An 18,379-nucleotide genomic window follows, 5' to 3' on the forward strand; every position below is an offset into this window, starting at 1 on the left:
ACCTAAATAAAAAGTGTTTCAAGTATAATTCCCAGCTGGCAATAAAACTAGTAGAACTCAAAAAGCAGTTTTTTTAGCTGCTATAGCATTTGCACATTTCAAATTATTTCATATTGCAATTAAAATTGAACTTTTTGTTCTTTCCTTTCTCAATTCTAAACTTTTTCAGGTGGTGCAGGAGGCAAAGGTGTCTGGGGTACACCTGGACAAGTTTATGATGTGGAGGAGGTGGATGTGAAAGACCCCAACTATGATGATGACCAGGTATCAACTGATCACTATCATATATGTAAATACATATAATTACAGTCTGTAGTTACCAAATCATACACAAGCATACACATTGACACAGAATTTTATATTCAGTATTTGTAGATCATTACTACAGTTAAATATAGTAATATATCTATGGTTTTCCCTTGGTTTCTGGAGTCAAAAGGCCTTCATAGCTTCACTTAGAATTATTAAAGTTACCATTGAGTTAATACAGTTTTTATAGTAATGATACTTGAAAGGAGATCCAGTTTCTTTTGAATATCAAGAAAGAGTTTCAGCTATAAGGTTTTTTTTCTTTTTCTTATTTATTTATTTATTTATTTATTTTGGTCAGTCGTGGGGCCTGAACTCTGGGCCTGGGCGCTGTCCCTCAGCTCTTCAGCTCAAGGCTAGTGCCCTACCACTTGAGCCACAGTGCCACTTCTGGGTTTTTCTGCTTATGTCATGCTGAGGAATCGAACCCAGGGCCTCATGCAGGGCAAGCACTCTACCACTGAACCACCTTCTGAGCTCAAGGTTTCTTTTTAATATTACTGTTTAGGATAGTAACTAGGATAAATTTTGTTTTAGGAATGTATATTTCTTTCCCTAGGGATAAAGCTGAGAATGTAATAGAATTTATTTACTTTCCTACTTCTTTTGTCTTCCCCATATAGCCCCCCCTCCTCCTCTGGGTGATTTTGAAGCAAATACCAGTATTATTAATTTTTTTTGAAATTAACTGTCCTTGAAAAAGATAGGAAATGATACATTTATTTATTTATTTTGTTGGTCATGGTGCTTGATCTCTGGGCAAGAGCTCTACCACTTGAGCTATAGCACTACTTCCAGTTTTCTTGTGGTTAATTGGAGATAAGAGTCTCACAGACTTTCCTGGCCGGGCTGGTTTTGAACTGTGATCCTCAGATCTCTGCCTCCTGAGTAGCTAGGATTACAGGCATGAGCCAGTGGTGCCCTGCAATCCATTTAGTTTTAAACAGGAAAATAATGAGGGAATATATGAGGTTGTTTAATTGTGTATCGTCCATACGTAGGTCCTTACTTTTTTTTTTTTTTCTGGGACTTGGACTCAAGGGCTGGGTACTGAGCTGCTTTTTGCTCAGAGCTACTACTTGCACCACAGTGCTACTTCTGGCTTTTTTTGAGTACTTTATTGGAGATAAGAGGCTCGGAGACTTTTCTGCATGGGCTGGTTTCAAACTGCAATCCTCAGATTTCAGTCTCCTGAATAGCTAGGATTACAGGTTTGAGCCTCCATTGTCTGGCTGGTACTTACCTATTTTAATTAATAGTTGATCTTGGAAATATGAAAAATATATTTAAAAGCTAGGTGCCAGTGGATGCCTGGAATCCTAACTGTTCAGGAGGCTGAGATCTCAGGATCATGGTTTGAAGCCAGTCAAGGCAGGAAAGTCCTTGAGGCTCTGATCTCCAGTAAACTACCAAAATGGTGGAGGTGGACTGTTGGCTCAAGTGGCAAAGTACTAGCCTTGAGCAAAAGAAGCTCAGGAACAGCGCCCAAGCCCTGAGTTCAAGCCCAGAACTGCCATACACAGTCATAGACACACATTTAAAACCATTTGATTCAAATGCTGTGGACCCTGCTGAATGTTATACTGTTAGGTATATGTTAGACTGAAAACATTCAGAAGTTGGTGAATAAGTATTTGACAACTTTTTACTAGAGAAAAGGATAGTTTGGTGAATAGACATTTATCTTCTGTGATGAATTTCACTGGAGCAGTACTTCTCATTCTTCTCATTCAGCACTGGGTATTGAACCCAGGCCTCTTACATACTAACAAATGATCTACTTGAGCCACATCCTAGCTGAACAGTGCTTTATTTTAGATTTTTTTAGTCACTATAATATTGATCTTTTTTATATTCTTATTAAGATTATAACTTTTTCTCCTTCCTTTATAGGAGAACTGTGTTTATGAAACTGTAGTTTTGCCCTTGGATGAAACAGCATTTGAAAAAACTTTAACACCAATTATACAAGAATACTTTGAGCATGGGGATACTAATGAAGTTGCGGTAGGTTTGAAGTTTAAAGGATAATCTATTTAGTAAAGAACAGGAACAATATTATAAATAAAACTTATGTTGAGTGATCTTGGATCATGGGATAATTTTCAATATTTTAGTCTGCACACATTTCTTAACTAAGAAAGGAAATAAAATCTTATTATATTAAATCACTTGTTCTTATATAAATATTTGGGGTCTGACCACAAACTGTTCCATTTCTATTTTAATAATGTTATTATAGAAATTTGTAATGTCCATTTTAATAATGTATAAAATATTTTAGCAATGTTAGGGCATTTGTGGGCCTTCTGAAGCCTTTTCTGGGGCTTCAGTTGAGAATGCTTTACTTAGACCAGTGGCTCATGCCTGTAATCCTAGTTAATCAGGAGGCTGAGATTTTAAGGATCATTGAGAAGTCAGTAAAGGGAGAAAAATCTGTGAAACTCTAATTATCCAGCAAAAAAATACTAGAGTAGGGTATGGCTCAAATAGTAGTACACCAGCTATGAGAGCAAATAGTGCTTTTGTCTTGTTGGTGTGGTGGTAACTGGGGTTTGAGCTCAGCCTCGTGCTTTCTAAGCTGATATTCTACCAGTCCACATTTTCAGATTGGTTATTTTTAGGATTAGGGTCTTGCCTTCTGCTGGGGTGCTTGCTCGTGCTGTGCTCTTCCTGCTTTGGGCTTGCCATAGTTTGTGGGATCACAAGCTTGTGTCCAGCTTCTCTCCATGGTGATGTGGAGGTTTGTGGACTTTTCTCCCAGGCTGGCTTGGAACCCTAATCCTTCCAATCTCAGTTTTAGTTTGTGGTGACAGTCCTGTGTCTTCGTTCCCAATATTGGTTAAGAAGGGGTCTCATGAAATTTTCTTCCTGGGCTAGTGTCAAACCCAGGTTCTTTCTAGTGCAGTCTCCCAAGTGGGATTACAAGCGTGAACCACTAACACTTGGCTTTAGTTTCATTTGATATTTAGTAAAATATTCTGGATTATCTCTGTATTCTGTTCAGAAATCAAAGAATACCAGTAGAGATTTGAAAAAGAATATATACTGAAACTAAGAGTATAAACTTAAATGCTTTCAAATCATCATCTGTGTGGGAATGTTTAATATATTTAATATGCATTGTTTATAAATTAATCTAGAAGAGTTAAATTTTATTTTATTGTCAAGGAGATGTACAGAGGGGTTACAGTTACATAAGTAAGGTAGTAAGTACATTTCTTGTCGAACTTGTTACCCTTTTCCCTCTTTTTTCTCTTACTTTCACTCCCCCTCAACCTCCTAAATTTTTAAAAATTTTAGGAATACTGGCTTAAAATACAATAATGATTCTTTAAAAGACATTTATAATTTAGATTCTTACATTCCATACTAAACTTGCTTTTGGGGGCCTTATATTGGGGCTTGGACTCAGGGCTTTGTGCTTTTGATAGTTTTCTACTCATGGCCGGTGTACTACTACTTGAACCATACCTTTAGTATGCCTCCAGTATTTTTATGGCTCATTAGGGATGGGATGTCTCAACCTTTTTTGTCTGAGCTGGCATTGAACTATGATCTTTAAATCTTAGCCTCTTGAGTAGCTAGGATCACAGGTGTGAACTACTAGGGCCTAGCTTACTTTCTTTTCACTTGAAGGGAGAGCTCTACTGCTTGAGTCATACCACCACTTCCAAAATAGGATTTCCCCAATGTGTGTGTGTGTCTGTGTGTGTAATTTAAAAGGCTCTTTTTTTGTGGGCTGGTACTCAGGGCCTTGTGTTCTTTACTTAGCTTTTTTTTTGCTCAAGGTTGACACTCTACCACTTGAGACATCTCCACTTCCTTAAACTTTATTGATTTTGATTCTTGAGCTTTGTTATCTCTGGATTTTCAAGATTTCAATATAGTACTTGCCATGTGAAAGAATTTGTAATATGTGATCCCTGTCCTTCTAAAGCTCATTTAAATGATGTAAAGCTCATTTACTAAGATGTAAAGTGAAAGAATCCATTCTATAGAAAGAGTTTAAGTCCTTTGAAGTCAGGAACTGTTGAAATATTGCATAGTAAGATTAAGCAGCATATTGTGGAAACATTCAATGGTAAGTAATACAAGAGGTGATTCTGAACCATCCTGAAGTATGGGTAGGGGATTTCCAGGTAAGCTAGTTGAATATTTACCAGAAAGAGGTATGTTATTTTTGAAAAAGATGGTTGTTAAAGTAGTTGTTAAAGTGCAGTCAAGGACAAGGTAATGATGAAGGTGTTACTAACCAGATACCAGTTGCATGTTTATGAAGATAGTCCTGGCATTCTTTTTTTTTTTTTCCTGGCATTCTTTTAAGTAGTATTTCATGGTACAGAGGTTCCAAGAAAACTTCACTAAAGAAAAAGGCACTCTGCTATCTATTTTACACTAAAGAAAAAGGCACTCTGCTATCTATTTTACTTCAAATTTGGCCATTCTTGGGTGCCCTTAGCCATTTCTTAATTTTCTTGTGCTTTAGATTATTTTGCATATTGAATGAGATGATACAAAGTGGCTGTTTAAAAAAATAAAAAAAATTAAAGTGGCCATTAATAACATGGTAGCTGTTACTTTTTTTCTTTTTCTTTTTTGTGCCAGTCCTTGGACTTGAACTCAGGTTCTGGTCCCTGAGCTTTGGTGTTCAAGGCTAGCAGCTTTACTTCTGGGTTTCTGGTATTTAATTGGAGATAATCATCTCACCGACTTTCCTGCCCAAGCTGGCCTTAAACAGCCTACTGAATACTTAGGATTACAAGTGTGGGCCACTGGCACCTGGCTGGTTACTTTATTCTTAATAGGAAAGCTTGACTTCATTCAAGCATTTAAAAGAAATCCCAATTAAGCATGGTTTAAGATCTCATTTTAAACTTTATGTAAAAGTTTAAAGCAGAGAAGTCTTTGAAGAAAAATAGAATATATACCCTATAATAGTATAAAATGAATTTCTCCATAAATACTCATCAGTCCATATTTTTAGAAATAATATTAATTGTAAAGCAGAGAATTAGTTGATACCAAACTTAGCAATAATATATAGTTCAATAAACTATTTTCAGTATAATTCACATTCTTAGTGATGTTCACGCAAGTAAAGCTGGACGAATAGATCACTATTATTCCAGCCCCATTCAATATGACTGCTTTCTTGATATTTGTAAAGAGGAAGGGGTGACCAAAAGATATATAGATAAAAGCTTGAGTTTCTACAACTAAAAATTTATTAAACTATAATGACATACTTTTAAAAATAAAATTTTTTATTCTTTTGAATAGGAAATGCTAAAAGATTTAAATCTTGGTGAAATGAAAAGTGGAGTACCAGTGTTGGCAGTGTCCTTAGCATTGGAGGGGAAGGCTAGTCACAGAGAAATGACATCTAAGCTTCTTTCTGACCTTTGTGGGACAGTCATGAGCACAAATGATGTGGAAAAGTCATTTGATAAATTGTTGAAGGATCTACCTGAATTAGCATTGGATACTCCTAGAGCACCACAGGTTTGTGTCATTCCCTTTGTTAATTCCTTTTTTCCTACACACTTTTAATTGAAGAAATAGCACATGTTCCTAAAACATTTTAATAGATGGAAGGGAAATGGTCCACATTTATTACCATACAAAAACAATCTTAACATTTATAAAATGCATTTTGTTACTGTTTTGTTTTTAAATAGTCTTTATAATTCTTTTTTACATCTTTACTATGTTCTATACAGGGTCTTTTTTTTTTTTTTTTTGTGGGTTGTGTGGCTTGAACTCTGGGTCTGGGCGCTGTCTCTGAGCTCTTAAGCTCAAGGTGAGCGCTCTACCACTTGAGCCTCAGCACCACTTCTGGTTTTCTGAGTGGTTTATTGGAGGTAAGAGTCTCACCAGCTTTCCTGCCAGGGCTAGCTTTGAACCGTGATCCTCAGATCTCAGCTTCCTGAGTAGGATTACAGGTGTGAGCCACCAGCACCTGGCCTATATAGGTTTTAGGTTACATATTTATTTTTTTCTGTATTCTCTGTGTTTAATTTTACTAGCTAGGATTTTTTAAAATATAATTTATAATTATGCTTGAATTTGTTTATTTTATTATAAAACAGTTCGTTATTATTTTCTCTTTTATAACTTTGAAAACATGAAATTATTATCTTACCAATTTTTGATAAAAGTTTTATGTATCAATTTAGAAACAAGAATATAGGAAAGTTTCCAAATGGAGTTTCTGTAACATAATCTATATAAAAAAGTGTCGAGCTCTCACTGGAAAGGGGGTTGTTTTCTCCAAAAAAAGAAAAAAGTATTTATCCCAATAAATACTTTTAAAAATGATTACATCACTTCTTACTGCTTACAGAATTTTTGAAAAATAAAATCTTAACAGGAAGAAAGTCAAGCAAAAATAACCATGGCTAACATTTTGGTGTTAAATTTTTCATTCTGTTTTGCTAGTTATATATCAACATAATTTTTAAATATGTCCTTATACTTCAGTTAGAAAGTGGAATCATACCATACATGCTGTTTTGTAAACTTAGTTTTTCTTACCCCATAAAATAAGTAAATATTTTCCCCTTTAGCCATGTAGTTTATGTTCTTGCTTGGACCCACTTTTATTGTTCTACATGGGAGTTTTCAGTTTGTAAAACAATTACGTGTATGAGCATACTTTCAAATGATATTTTAACTCATCTTGGTAAGATTATTAGGAAAAAATTATGTTAAGTGAAGTAAACCAGATCCAGAGAAACAAAGGCTGCATGGTTTCCTTCATTTGTGGTAGACAGAATGTACCTATAAATCTGTAAAAAAAAAAAACCCAAGTTGGGCAGTATACAAGTGGTTACAAATAAATTAACTGACATATGATAGACCCTATGAAGAGCTCAAATAGTATATAATCTTTTAGAAAGACTAGGTCAAAGCCCAGCAAAATAAACCCCAGGAAATGAATACATCCAAAAGAGGGGTGGGGCCAACTGAAGAGTGGTAAAGGAATGAAGGAGGGAAGTGGGGGAGAATTCTCTGTAACCTGGGTGCTACTAGCTCACACCTGTAATCCTGGCTACTCAGGAGGCTGAGATGTGAGGATGATGGTTTGAAGTCAGCCCAGGCAGGAAAGTCAGTGAGATTCTTCTATATTCTTCTATATTCAAAGAGAGCCAGAAGTAGTGCTGTAGGTCAGGTGGTAGAGTGGTAGCCTTCCGTACAAAGAGGCTCAGGAACGGTTCCCAAGCCCTCAGTTCAAGCCCTAGTACTAACCAAAAAAAAAAAAAAAAGAATTCGTTGTATCACAAATTAAGAAAAAGGGAAGGGGGTGGTGGTGGTTCAAAGTGGGGTGAGAATGTTGAAGGACTTGCCAGTGATCAAGATCTACAGTATTCAAAAACTACTTTGTATTTTGTATATATTTAAATATATATATATATATATATATATCATGTCCTTTGTGCAACTGCTTTAAGATTAAAAAGATTAAAAGTAAAAATATATATTGCTTCAGTTTTTCTTTTGAGAAAAACTCGACTTTGTTTTTAGAAAAGAGATTTCTCTTGACTTTTAAGCCATACAGTTAGCAAGTACTTTTGATTATATATTGACTAACAAGGTATTGGAGTTTCAATAATAAAGCAGATATAGCCTGTACTCTGATGGCACTTAACTAGAAGGTCAAGATGAGGAGGGAGTGTATGCCAAGCATAACCAGCAGGTGCTAAATAGGTGTTTTTGAATATAACAGTATGTCTAAATATCAACTATGTAGTTAAAATATTCATCATCATTTATGTATTTAGAAATTGTGGCCTAGCTGGTTGTTCACACCTGTAATTCTAGCTACTCAGGAGGCTGAGATCTGAGGATTGCAGTTTGAAGCCAGCCACACCATAAAAGTCCAGGAGACTCTTATCTCCTGTAAACTACTCAGAAAAAGTCGGAATTGGCACTGAGTTCAAGCCCTTGGACTGGCAAAACAACAACAACAAACAACCAAACACAACAAATAAAAATTGTGTTCTATAAAAGGCTTTAGTTTATCTACCTCTTTTTCTTTCTTACTGTAGTTGGTGGGCCAATTCATTGCTAGAGCTGTTGGAGATGGAATTTTATGTAATACCTATATTGACAGTTACAAAGGAACTGTAGATTGTGTACAGGCTAGGTAAGTAAATTAATTTTGCTACTTAGAATTTCAAAATTAGAGGAAATTCCTATAGAATCTTATTGAAATGAAATTAGCATTAATCTGACATTGTGGCTATGTATTTGGCACTAGTCTGAATTCTCCACTATTACAATGAAAAGATTATTGACATGAAATAACAGGAAAAGGACATTAATAAAATGCATAATTTCTGAGTTTTGGCTAACCTATTAGCTACCCTTCTCTGGGCCTCTGCTTCTTTATTTATAAAATGAAAGTGTTGCATATAGAATGTTCTTTAAGGTGTTTTTTGTTCTAACATTCTACAGTTATCTAATAGTGTAATGTAAGACAACATTACTAAAGGAAACTTACTTGCAGTTTTACTTTATATTGTGAGTGAGATCTTTCTTGGAAAATGTTTTTCACTTTTGTTCTTTGGTATAATAAGTTACATCTGACATTTAGCTACATGATTTTTTCTTAACTCCCTAAAGACTTAGGTTTGAAATGCAACATGTCTTAGGTTTTACCAGGTTTAGATATTAACTTAATTTTCTAGGGCTACTATAGGTAATGGTATGATTTCTTTAGATCACAAGGCATGGTTCTCAGTAAAAATTATATGTAAAATATTCCTTCTCAGCTAGGTGCCAATGGCTCAGGCCTATAATCCTAGCTACTCAGGAGGCAGAGATCTGAGAATTGTAGTTCAAAGCCAGCCCAGGCAGGAAAATTTGTGAGGCTCTTATCTCTAGTTAACCACCAAAACACTGGAAGTGGAGCTATGTCTCAAGTGGTAGAGTGCTAGCCTTGTTCAAAAAAGCCCAAGAATAGCTTCCAGGCCCTGGTTCAACCCCCGGATCAGTGTACAACACGCACGCACGCACGCACACACACACACATGCATGCATGCACATAGTTCTCTCATTGTAGGTCAGTTATTTTGTAACATCTTTTAATTTTTTTAATGAGAAATGAAAGCTAAAGAACATGAGGATGTTCTTTAAATATGGAATATGTGTTTCTTGCTATCTTACTTTTATTTTGAAAATGGTTTTTAAAAGGACTTTTACTTTCATATTTTTGTTAAATTACATTTTTTGGTACATAAGGGATTTTGTTAGCTTTATAATTTGGTGAACCTTGGGCAATTCTATGTATCAAAATTAATTGTTTCCTCTTTTTATTTTTTGGTAGAGCTGCTCTGGATAAGGCTACTGTGCTCCTGAGTATGTCTAAAGGTGGAAAACGTAAAGATAGTGTGTGGGGCTCTGGAGGTGGGCAGCAGTCTGTCAATCACCTTGTTAAAGAGGTACCTATTGAGTAGTGTGGTTTAATTAAAATGTATTCTTTTGAGAGGAAAAAATATGTACTAACTGGTGTTTTGTGGTCGAAAATTAAACTCAGTATTAGAAGTACAAGTAGAAAATTGAATTATCTCTTTTATATTTGCTTATCCCATTTTACTACTTATTATATAAGTGCATATTGTTAAATTTTTTTCTATTTTAAAATGTTGTTGTGACAAGGGCTTTCATGAATAATTATAAAAAAGTTCTCTGTGAACTTCAGAGGAGACCCTGGAATCTTTGTCTTAATTAGTATTTAAAATTATCCAATTGAAATAAAACTTGTTCTAATAAATACTTGTTCACGTTTTTATATGTGAAGTTTGAAACTGGGTGATTATGAATTGTAAGTGATGAATTGTGAGCACTAGAGTAGATCAAATGATAGATTTTTGTTAGGAACCTTACTACCTGTATACTTTCATTAAAAGAAAGAGTAATTGGGCAATAATGCCAATAAATTAAAATTACAAATTTCTCCTGGTGGATTTTTTTCTGGTGTTCTGTAGCAAGAAGTTTAAAGCAGCAATGTTCTTATCTGTAGAATTTTAAGAAAAGAAATCTTTTTGGAATTAATTTTTTTTTTTCTGGTTCTAGGGTTTGAACTCTGGGCATGGGCTCTGTCCCTGAGATTCTTTGCTCAAAGCTAGCACTCTATCATTGGAACCACAGTGTTACTTCCAGCTTTTTCTGAGTGGCTTATTGGATATAAGAGTCTCATGGACTTTTCCTGCCCAGGCTGGCATTGAGCTGTGATCCTCAGAACTCATTCTTCTGAGTAGCTAGGTGTGAGCCACCAGTGTCTGGCTAGGAATTAAATATTTAAAGAGAAATTAGATTAGCCTTTTGGAAATTAAAATTTAAACAATTGTTTCTTTTTGGTATTGGGACTTGAACCAGGGCCCTGTGCTCTTGCCTGGCTTATTCGCTCAAGACTGGAGTTCTACCACCTGAGCTGCATCTTCACTTTTGGTTTTTCACTGGTTAATTGGAGATAAGTCTCATGGACTTTTCTATTTATCTAGGTAGTTCCTCAGATCTCAGCCTCTTGAGTAGCTAGGATTACAGGCATAAGCCACTGGTGCCCAGCTTAAAACTTTTTAATTAAAAATTAGATTAATTTTAAATAAATGAAACCTTTAAGAAATTAAAAGATTTATGGTTTATGCACTTCTGATTTTTTAGTGTAGTCTTTTCATGTGGCTATAATTTTGATTTTTAAATCTTTCATACATAAAACATTTGATAGCATTAGGAGTTCAAAAGGGAAGAGTGTTGACTTCTTTTGCTTTTATACATGTTAAAATAGATGGGTCAGTGTTTATAATGTCACAATTACAATATGTTTTAGACAAGTTTTAAGAATTATTAGAAAAGTTGAGGTATAAACATAGTCAAGATGTCAGTCTATCAGGCAAAAAAAAGAAATAAAGGGTACCCAGATTGGAAAGGAAGAAAAATCCAGCTGGGTAAAACTAGCTCTATTCCACATGACATGCTCTGTAGGCAGCAAATCAAATGAATTAACAGAATCACTCCCTAACTCCAAACCAGTTATTAGCTAATTAGCTATGCAACTTTCATATCAAGGTTTCAGGAAGTAAGATCAATACATAGCATTTAATTCTACATCTATATCATTAGCAATGAATGACATGAAGTAAAATTTACAATAGTACCAAAAGCAAAATACTAGCTGCATGTGGTGGTTCACATCTGTAATCCAACCTACTCAGTAAGAGGGCATTAGAGGGACTGTACTTCAAGGCTAGCCTTAAAAAAAAAGTCACTCAACTCCATCTCAATAAAATCTGTGTAGGGCTGGGAAGGTGGCTCAGTGGTAGAGTGCTTGTCTTGCATGCATAAGGCCCTGGATTTTAGTACTCAGCACCACATAAGCAGAAAAAGTCGCAAGTGGTGCTGTGGCTCAAGTGGTAGAGTGCTAGCCTTGAGCTGAAGAGCTGAGGGACAGCGCTCAGGCCCAGAGTTCAGGCCCCATGACTGACAAAAAAAGAAAAAATCTATGCATGTTGTGTGTACCTGTCATCTCAGCTACAAGAAGTCATCCCAGTTATGCAGGAAAGGTAACTAGGAGTATGCTATCCATATTAGTCTAGATATAAATTTGAGACCCTATCTCAAAAAAATAACTAAAGCAAAAAGACTGAGACATGGCTCAAGAGAAAGTGTCTGCCTAGCAAGCTTAAGGCCCTGAGTTCAAATTCTAGTACTGCCAGAAAGAAAATTACTAAGAAATGAAAGTAAAAGAAAGTACAACTACAACATGTTGAAAAAGTAAAGACTTAAGTGGAAAATACCCCATGTTTATGGAAAGACAAGCTGTGTGTTTGGTGGCTTCCTCCTCCTGTTACCATAGCCTCTCAGGAGGCTGAGATCTGAGGTAGTAGTTCAAAACCAATCCAGGTAGGGAAGTCTGTGAGACTCTTCGTTGTTTTTTCTTTTTTTTCCCCTGGTCCTGGGGCTTGAACTCTGGGTCTGAGCACTATCTCTAAGCCTCTTTGTGCTCAAGGCTAACATTCTACTACTTGAGTCACAAGGCCACTTCTGGCCTTTTCTAAATAGTTTATGGGAATAAGAATCTCATGGACTTTGAACCATGATCTTCAGATCCCAGTCCCTTAAGTAGCTAGGATTACAGGTATGAGCCACTAGTGCCCAGTATGAGACTCTTATCTCCAGTTAATCAACAAAAAACTGAAGTGGAGCTGTGACTTGAATAGTAGAGTGCCAACCTTGAGTGGAAAATCTAAGGTCCAGTGCCCAGGCCTAAAAAAGAGAAAAAAAAAAAGACATTATTATTAAGATGGTAATACTCCCTGAACTGCCAAACTGTTCTTGGTATGATTAATTTTGAGATAGGATTCTGAATTAATATCTAATCTGCTAAGGATAGCGATTTTCATCAATAAAAAGGTAGAAAAAACAAAAGTTGAAATAAGCTATCATTATATGTTTGAGGTTGACATTATTTGGATGGCTGTTTACATGGAAGGGTTAGACAAACATGACTTTAAAGAATCTTTACTTGTTTGTATAACTAATGCTAAAAAATGCATGGAATCTGCTGGGGAACATTTTAGTTTTTAAAGTTAGGTAACAAGTGTTAAAAGTAGTATAACAAATTCATTGTAATTATAAAATAAAAGTACTTTATTTAAATGCTATCTCTCTCTCTCTCTCTCTCTCATTGGTCAGTTGTGGGGCTTGAATTCTGGGCTTGGGTGCCGTTCCTACTCTCTTTAGCTCAATGCCAGTGCTTTACTGCTTGAGCCACAGCACCACTTCTGGTTTTCTAGTGGTTTACTGGAGGAGATAAGAGTCTCTCGGACTTTCGTGCCCAGGCTGGCTATGAACTGCTATCCTCAGATCTTAGCCTCCTGAGTAGCTAGGATTACAGGTGTGAGCCACCGGTGCCCAGCAAAATGCTATATCTTATTTTCTTAAAACACAGGAATTATTAATCAGGATGTCTTCTAGAGTTCAATTTTTATCCTTCATGAAAATACATTGTATAAGTTGGAAATAGAGACATTGAATATTCATGAGAGGCAAAGATGATTTTACAGGCAGTTTTTAGGGAAAAACATTCCAAGTTGAAGCAGTTGTGCTGTAAACCTTCCTACTTTTTCTCTGGAGCCAGAGATGTTACTACTGTACAAGCTTGAGTTTGAAGAGTCAGTATTTGTGTCTATAGTTACAGTTGGAAGCTGATGAACATTCTTAACTCAGTAGTAGAGAAAAGAAAAATCATTTAGAGATCTTTTCCTTTCTTAGTAATATCCCATTACCATCTCTCATTCTTTTGGCTCCAGTTGCATTACAGTCATCCTGATAGATGATTTTGTAGCACTTAAAAAATTCCTATTGAGACTTTGAGTTAGTGCCCCCTCTAGTGTTTAAAATCCCTTATCTTCAATTGGAAACTCAGTGATTACTTAGACACACTGAAGCACTGTATTTGCTTCATAACTATTAACCACTGAAACTTTGTAAAATATTTTTAATTATGTAAAAGTAGAGTATCATGTCTCTATGTTCTTAGCTGTTTTTAACTTAAACAATGCTTTTTAAATCTGATAGATTGATATGCTGCTGAAAGAGTATTTACTCTCTGGAGACATTTCTGAAGCTGAACATTGCCTTAAGGAACTGGAAGTACCTCATTTTCACCATGAGCTTGTTTACGAAGTAAGATTGCTTTGCCATGCCAAAGAGAATTTTTAAATATATATATTTTTGCACAGCAGGGACTTTCATCTTTCTAAGTAACATATGTTCATTTTTCTTCTTTTAAAAACTGTTAATGATCAGTTATGGGGCTTGAACTCTGTGCCTGGGCTGTCCCTGAGCTCTTCAGCTCAAGGGGGGCACTCTACCACTTGAGCAACAGTCCCATGCCATTTCCGGTTTTCTGGTAGTTTATTGGAGGTAAGATCTCACGGACTTTCCTGCCCAGGCTGGCTTTGAACCGTGATCCAGATCTCAGCCTCTTGAGTATCTAGGATTACAGGTGTGTGCCACCAGTGCCCAGCTTTCTAAAATATTTATTATCATTTAATCATTACGTATTAGAAGAAAGAGATATAACACATTTTAAGAAGTCTTATCTGAATTAATAACCAAAAATTAATTTTGATCAAATTTTAGGCTATTGTAATGGTTTTAGAGTCAACTGGAGAAAGTGCATTCAAGATGATTTTGGATTTATTAAAATCTCTTTGGAAGTCTTCTACCATTACTGTAGACCAAATGAAAAGGGTAAGCATCACATTATTATTAGCAGTTTCTAAGTTTACACCTTAGGTGTATAATTGAATAAAGATTTTGAATTGCTAATCAAAGTTTCTTTCAAGTATGTGTAGTTAGTAGTATGACAATTTTTTTTTGGCCAATCTTGGGGCTTAAACTCGGGCCCTGGGCACTGTCCCCAAGCTTCTTTTTGCTCAAGGCTAGCATTCTACCTCTTGAACCACAGCACCACTTCCGGCTTCTTCTGCGTATGTGGTACTGAGGAATCGAACCCAGGGCTTCGATGCATGCTAGGCAAGCACTCTACCACTAAGCCACATTCTCAGCCTGACAATATGTTTTGTTTAAAACTTGCACTCATTTCTTAGTAACTTGTGCACTCATTTCTTAGAAAGTAAAAAAATCATGTCAGTGCTTTTTTTTTTTTTTTTGGGGTCCAGTTGTGGGACCTGAACTCTGGGCATGGGTTCTGTCCCTCAGCTCTTCAGCTCTAGGCTAGCCACAGCGCCACTTCGGCTTTTTTCTTTTTGCTTACGTGGTGCTGAGGAATCAAACCCAGGGATTCATGCATGCAAGGCAAGCGCTCTACCACTGAGCCACCTTCTCAGCCCTCAATGGACTTTTGCCTGTTTTATTAAAATATGATTGTGTGTTCTAGCCCAAGGATTCTTGATATTGATCATTTTTATTTTATATCTAACACAAACTTTTACCAAACAATACTTTTTTTTCCCTATTTAAAATTGTGTTGTTGAAATTCTGGTGAAGTTATCTTTTTTCTTAAAAGTAGTTAAATGTCAGGCTGGGAAGGTGGCTCAGTGGTAGAGCGCTTGCTTTGCATGCATGAGGCCCTGGGTTCGGTTCCTCAGCACCACATAAGCAAAAAGAAAAAAGCCGGAAGTGGTGCTATGGCTCAAGTGGTAGAGTGCTAGCCTTGAGCTGAAGAGCTGAGGGACAGCGCCCAGGCCCAGAGTTCAGGCCCCATGACCATACCCCCTCCGACCCCTCCCCCCAAAAAAAGTGTAGTTAAATGTAGCTAGAGAAGTAGATAAGAATTTGCTGTCTCAAGCTTGTGGACAGCTGTTTGGAGAACAGTTTTACAGAAAATATTCTGAAACAAAAGGTACTTCCATTTACTTTTCAAGGTTGAAAAAATACATTGGTAAGTGTTGAATTGTTTTGTTGTATGTACTTTATGGGCTAACAATTCTGTGTAAAATTTTGTTTTAGGGTTATGAGAGAATTTACAATGAAATTCCAGACATTAATTTGGATGTTCCACATTCATACTCTGTGCTTGAGAGATTTGTAGAAGAATGTTTTCAGGCTGGAATAATTTCCAAACAACTCAGAGATCTTTGTCCCTCACGGTACTTTATTTAAATACTACTTTCTCAATATAAAATACTGGATGATATAGTTGGAAAGATTTCTACCATTCCACCTTTTCAGATTATGGCTTTTCTGTAGCTGCGAAAAGTTTAAAAATTGTTACTACTTCTATAGTTGTGTGTAATTCTCAATCATATTGTTTCATATTTGGCTTAGTGTTTAGCTTCCAAATAGTATTATGGTAGGCATAAATATGTTCTAAATATCTTAGTTTTCTATTTTATTTATTTATTTTTTGTCGGTCGTGGGGCTTGAACTCTGGGCCTGGGCGCTGTCCCTCAGCTCTACAGCTCAAGGCGAGCGCTCTACACTTGATCTACAGCGCCACTTCCGGTTTTCTGGTGGCTTATTGGAGATAGGAGTCTCACGGTCTCTCTTGCCCGGGCTGGCTTTGAACCGTGATCCTCAGATCTCAGCCTCCTGAGTAGCTAGGATTATAGGCATGAGCCACCAGCGCCCGGCTTAGTTTTCTATTTTAATACTTAGCTAATTAACTTATTTTAGTAATTAAGCTGTTAAAAAAATAAAAAGGTTGTTGTTGAATATATATATATATATATATATATTTTTTTTTTTTTTTTTTGGTGCCAGTACTGGGGCTTGAATTCAGGGCCTAGCGGTGCTGTTTTTTTTTAATTGCTTACGGCTGGCGCTCTACCATTTGAGCTATATCTCCACTTCTTACTTTTTGGTGGTTAATTGGAGATGTTTCATGGACTTCCCTGCCCAAGCTGTCTTTGACCCGCAGTCCTCAGTCTCAGAGATCCTTCTGATTGCTAGGAGTACAGACATGAGCCACCCCCAACTGGATTTGTTTTCTAAAACAAAATTGTTGCAGGGCTAACAGTCTTTGTTAAAATATTTTTTAAGACAGTAATTAAGCCCTTTAAATCTTAATGTATAACCAGAAAAAATATAATTTTTTTCATTGCCAGTAAGTTATAATTTCTATTTAAAAAAATGTTTTTGTTCTTTTAATTTCAGGGGCAGAAAGCGTTTTGTAAGTGAAGGAGATGGTGGTCGTCTTAAACCAGAGAGCTACTGAATATAAGAACTCTTGCGGTCTTAGATGTTATACAAATATATATCTGAATTGTAAGAGTTGTTAGCACAGTTTTTTTTAAGCACTTGTTTTGGGTACAAAGCATTTGTGAAATTTTATAAACTTCATTTAAGGGGAATTTTTAAAAGAAGTGTTTTCTTTTTTCTTTGTTTTTGAGGGGATAAAGGATGGACAAAAAAGTAACCACTTCTTAAGTGGAATATTCTAATAAGCTATCTTTTCTAAGTGCCATGTTTATGACCTAATCATTCCAAGTTTTGCATTGATGTCTTGACTGCCACTTCTTTCTTTCAAGGACAGTGTTTTTTGTAGTAAAATCACTGGTTTATACAAAGCTTTATTTAGGGGGTAAAGTTAAGCTGCTAGAACCCCGTGTTGGCTGCTGCTGCTGAATACTGTGCTTTGGGAGTAAAAAAAAAAGGTCTTTTTTTTGTCTTAAAGAATTTTTAAAAAATGATTTAGTCATGAGACTTATTCATCTTTCCAGGGAACATATTGTTTGGTCTTAAAAGACTAGACAGTTAAGTAAATGGTGGCTGGAACATCTATTTTTCTACAAAACTGGAAAAATGAACCTGGTTCTACAAGAATGTACAACACACAATAAAACATGTGAAGCATCGTTGATTCTTTATTGGAAGTATATTTATTTTAGGTGAAAAATTCCTAGATATCTTGTCTGGCATACATACAGCCTTGGGTTTGAATTTAATGAGCACATTTCTAAACTCTTTATAGAGCCTATTTATTCAGCAAGGCTTCCAGGTCTGTGGTTATTTAAACTGCCTATTGATTGCTACAAGAATTACATTCAGTTTATAAAGGTCAATCTTAGGAATGTACCTATTACAGATTTAGGTACTGTCTTACAGACTTGCAGAATTAAAAGTTAAATTTGCTTCATGAGCTCTTTTCAAGTCTGTATTACTGAAGCTTACTGAAGATAATTATAATAAACATTTTCAGGTTATTAAGTTGTGTTTGGTACCTAGATTATAATGATGTAATTCTTTAGTCTTAAAATTAATATACTTGAAAGCTTAGTTCAAGCTAGGTGCTAGTGGCTTATACTTGGAAACCCAGCTACTCAGGATGCTAATATATGAGGCTCTGGGTTCAAAACTAGCTCAGGCAGATAAATCCAACAGATATTTACCTCTAACCAGCAAAAAACTGGACATGTGGCTCAATGGTAGAGTACTAGCCTTGAGTGGAAAAAGCTAAGCAAGAGTACAAGGCTCTGACAAGTCCCAGTATTAGTGCACAAACATGCAAAACTTTAGGTGAGTGTAGAATAGGTGAAGATTTCTGAAAAATACCATTTAAGAAGCCAGTTTTGTCATTACTGATAGGATCATTACT

The 18,379-nt window shown here is 35.9% G+C and overlaps 1 protein-coding gene across 2 annotated transcripts in view; it reads left to right on the forward strand.

The window, feature by feature from the left end:
• The window catches only part of Pdcd4 (programmed cell death 4 (neoplastic transformation inhibitor)), a 30,691-nt gene extending 13,042 nt beyond the window's left edge, over window positions 1-17,649 (forward strand). For both annotated transcript variants that reach the window (XM_013017719.1, XM_013017720.1), the window contains exons 5-13: window positions 170-264; window positions 2,203-2,316; window positions 5,593-5,814; window positions 8,361-8,458; window positions 9,641-9,755; window positions 13,894-14,001; window positions 14,461-14,571; window positions 15,793-15,932; window positions 16,939-17,649. In XM_013017719.1, the coding sequence (XP_012873173.1) occupies window positions 170-264; window positions 2,203-2,316; window positions 5,593-5,814; window positions 8,361-8,458; window positions 9,641-9,755; window positions 13,894-14,001; window positions 14,461-14,571; window positions 15,793-15,932; window positions 16,939-16,999 (1,064 nt within the window). In that variant the 3' untranslated portion in view covers window positions 17,000-17,649. The remainder of the gene's footprint in view (window positions 1-169; window positions 265-2,202; window positions 2,317-5,592; window positions 5,815-8,360; window positions 8,459-9,640; window positions 9,756-13,893; window positions 14,002-14,460; window positions 14,572-15,792; window positions 15,933-16,938) is intronic.
• Window positions 17,650-18,379: the final 730 nt, after the last annotated feature.

Source organism: Dipodomys ordii, unplaced genomic scaffold, assembly GCF_000151885.1.
Source record: "Dipodomys ordii isolate 6190 unplaced genomic scaffold, Dord_2.0 Scaffold36, whole genome shotgun sequence".
NCBI lineage: Eukaryota > Metazoa > Chordata > Mammalia > Rodentia > Heteromyidae > Dipodomys > Dipodomys ordii.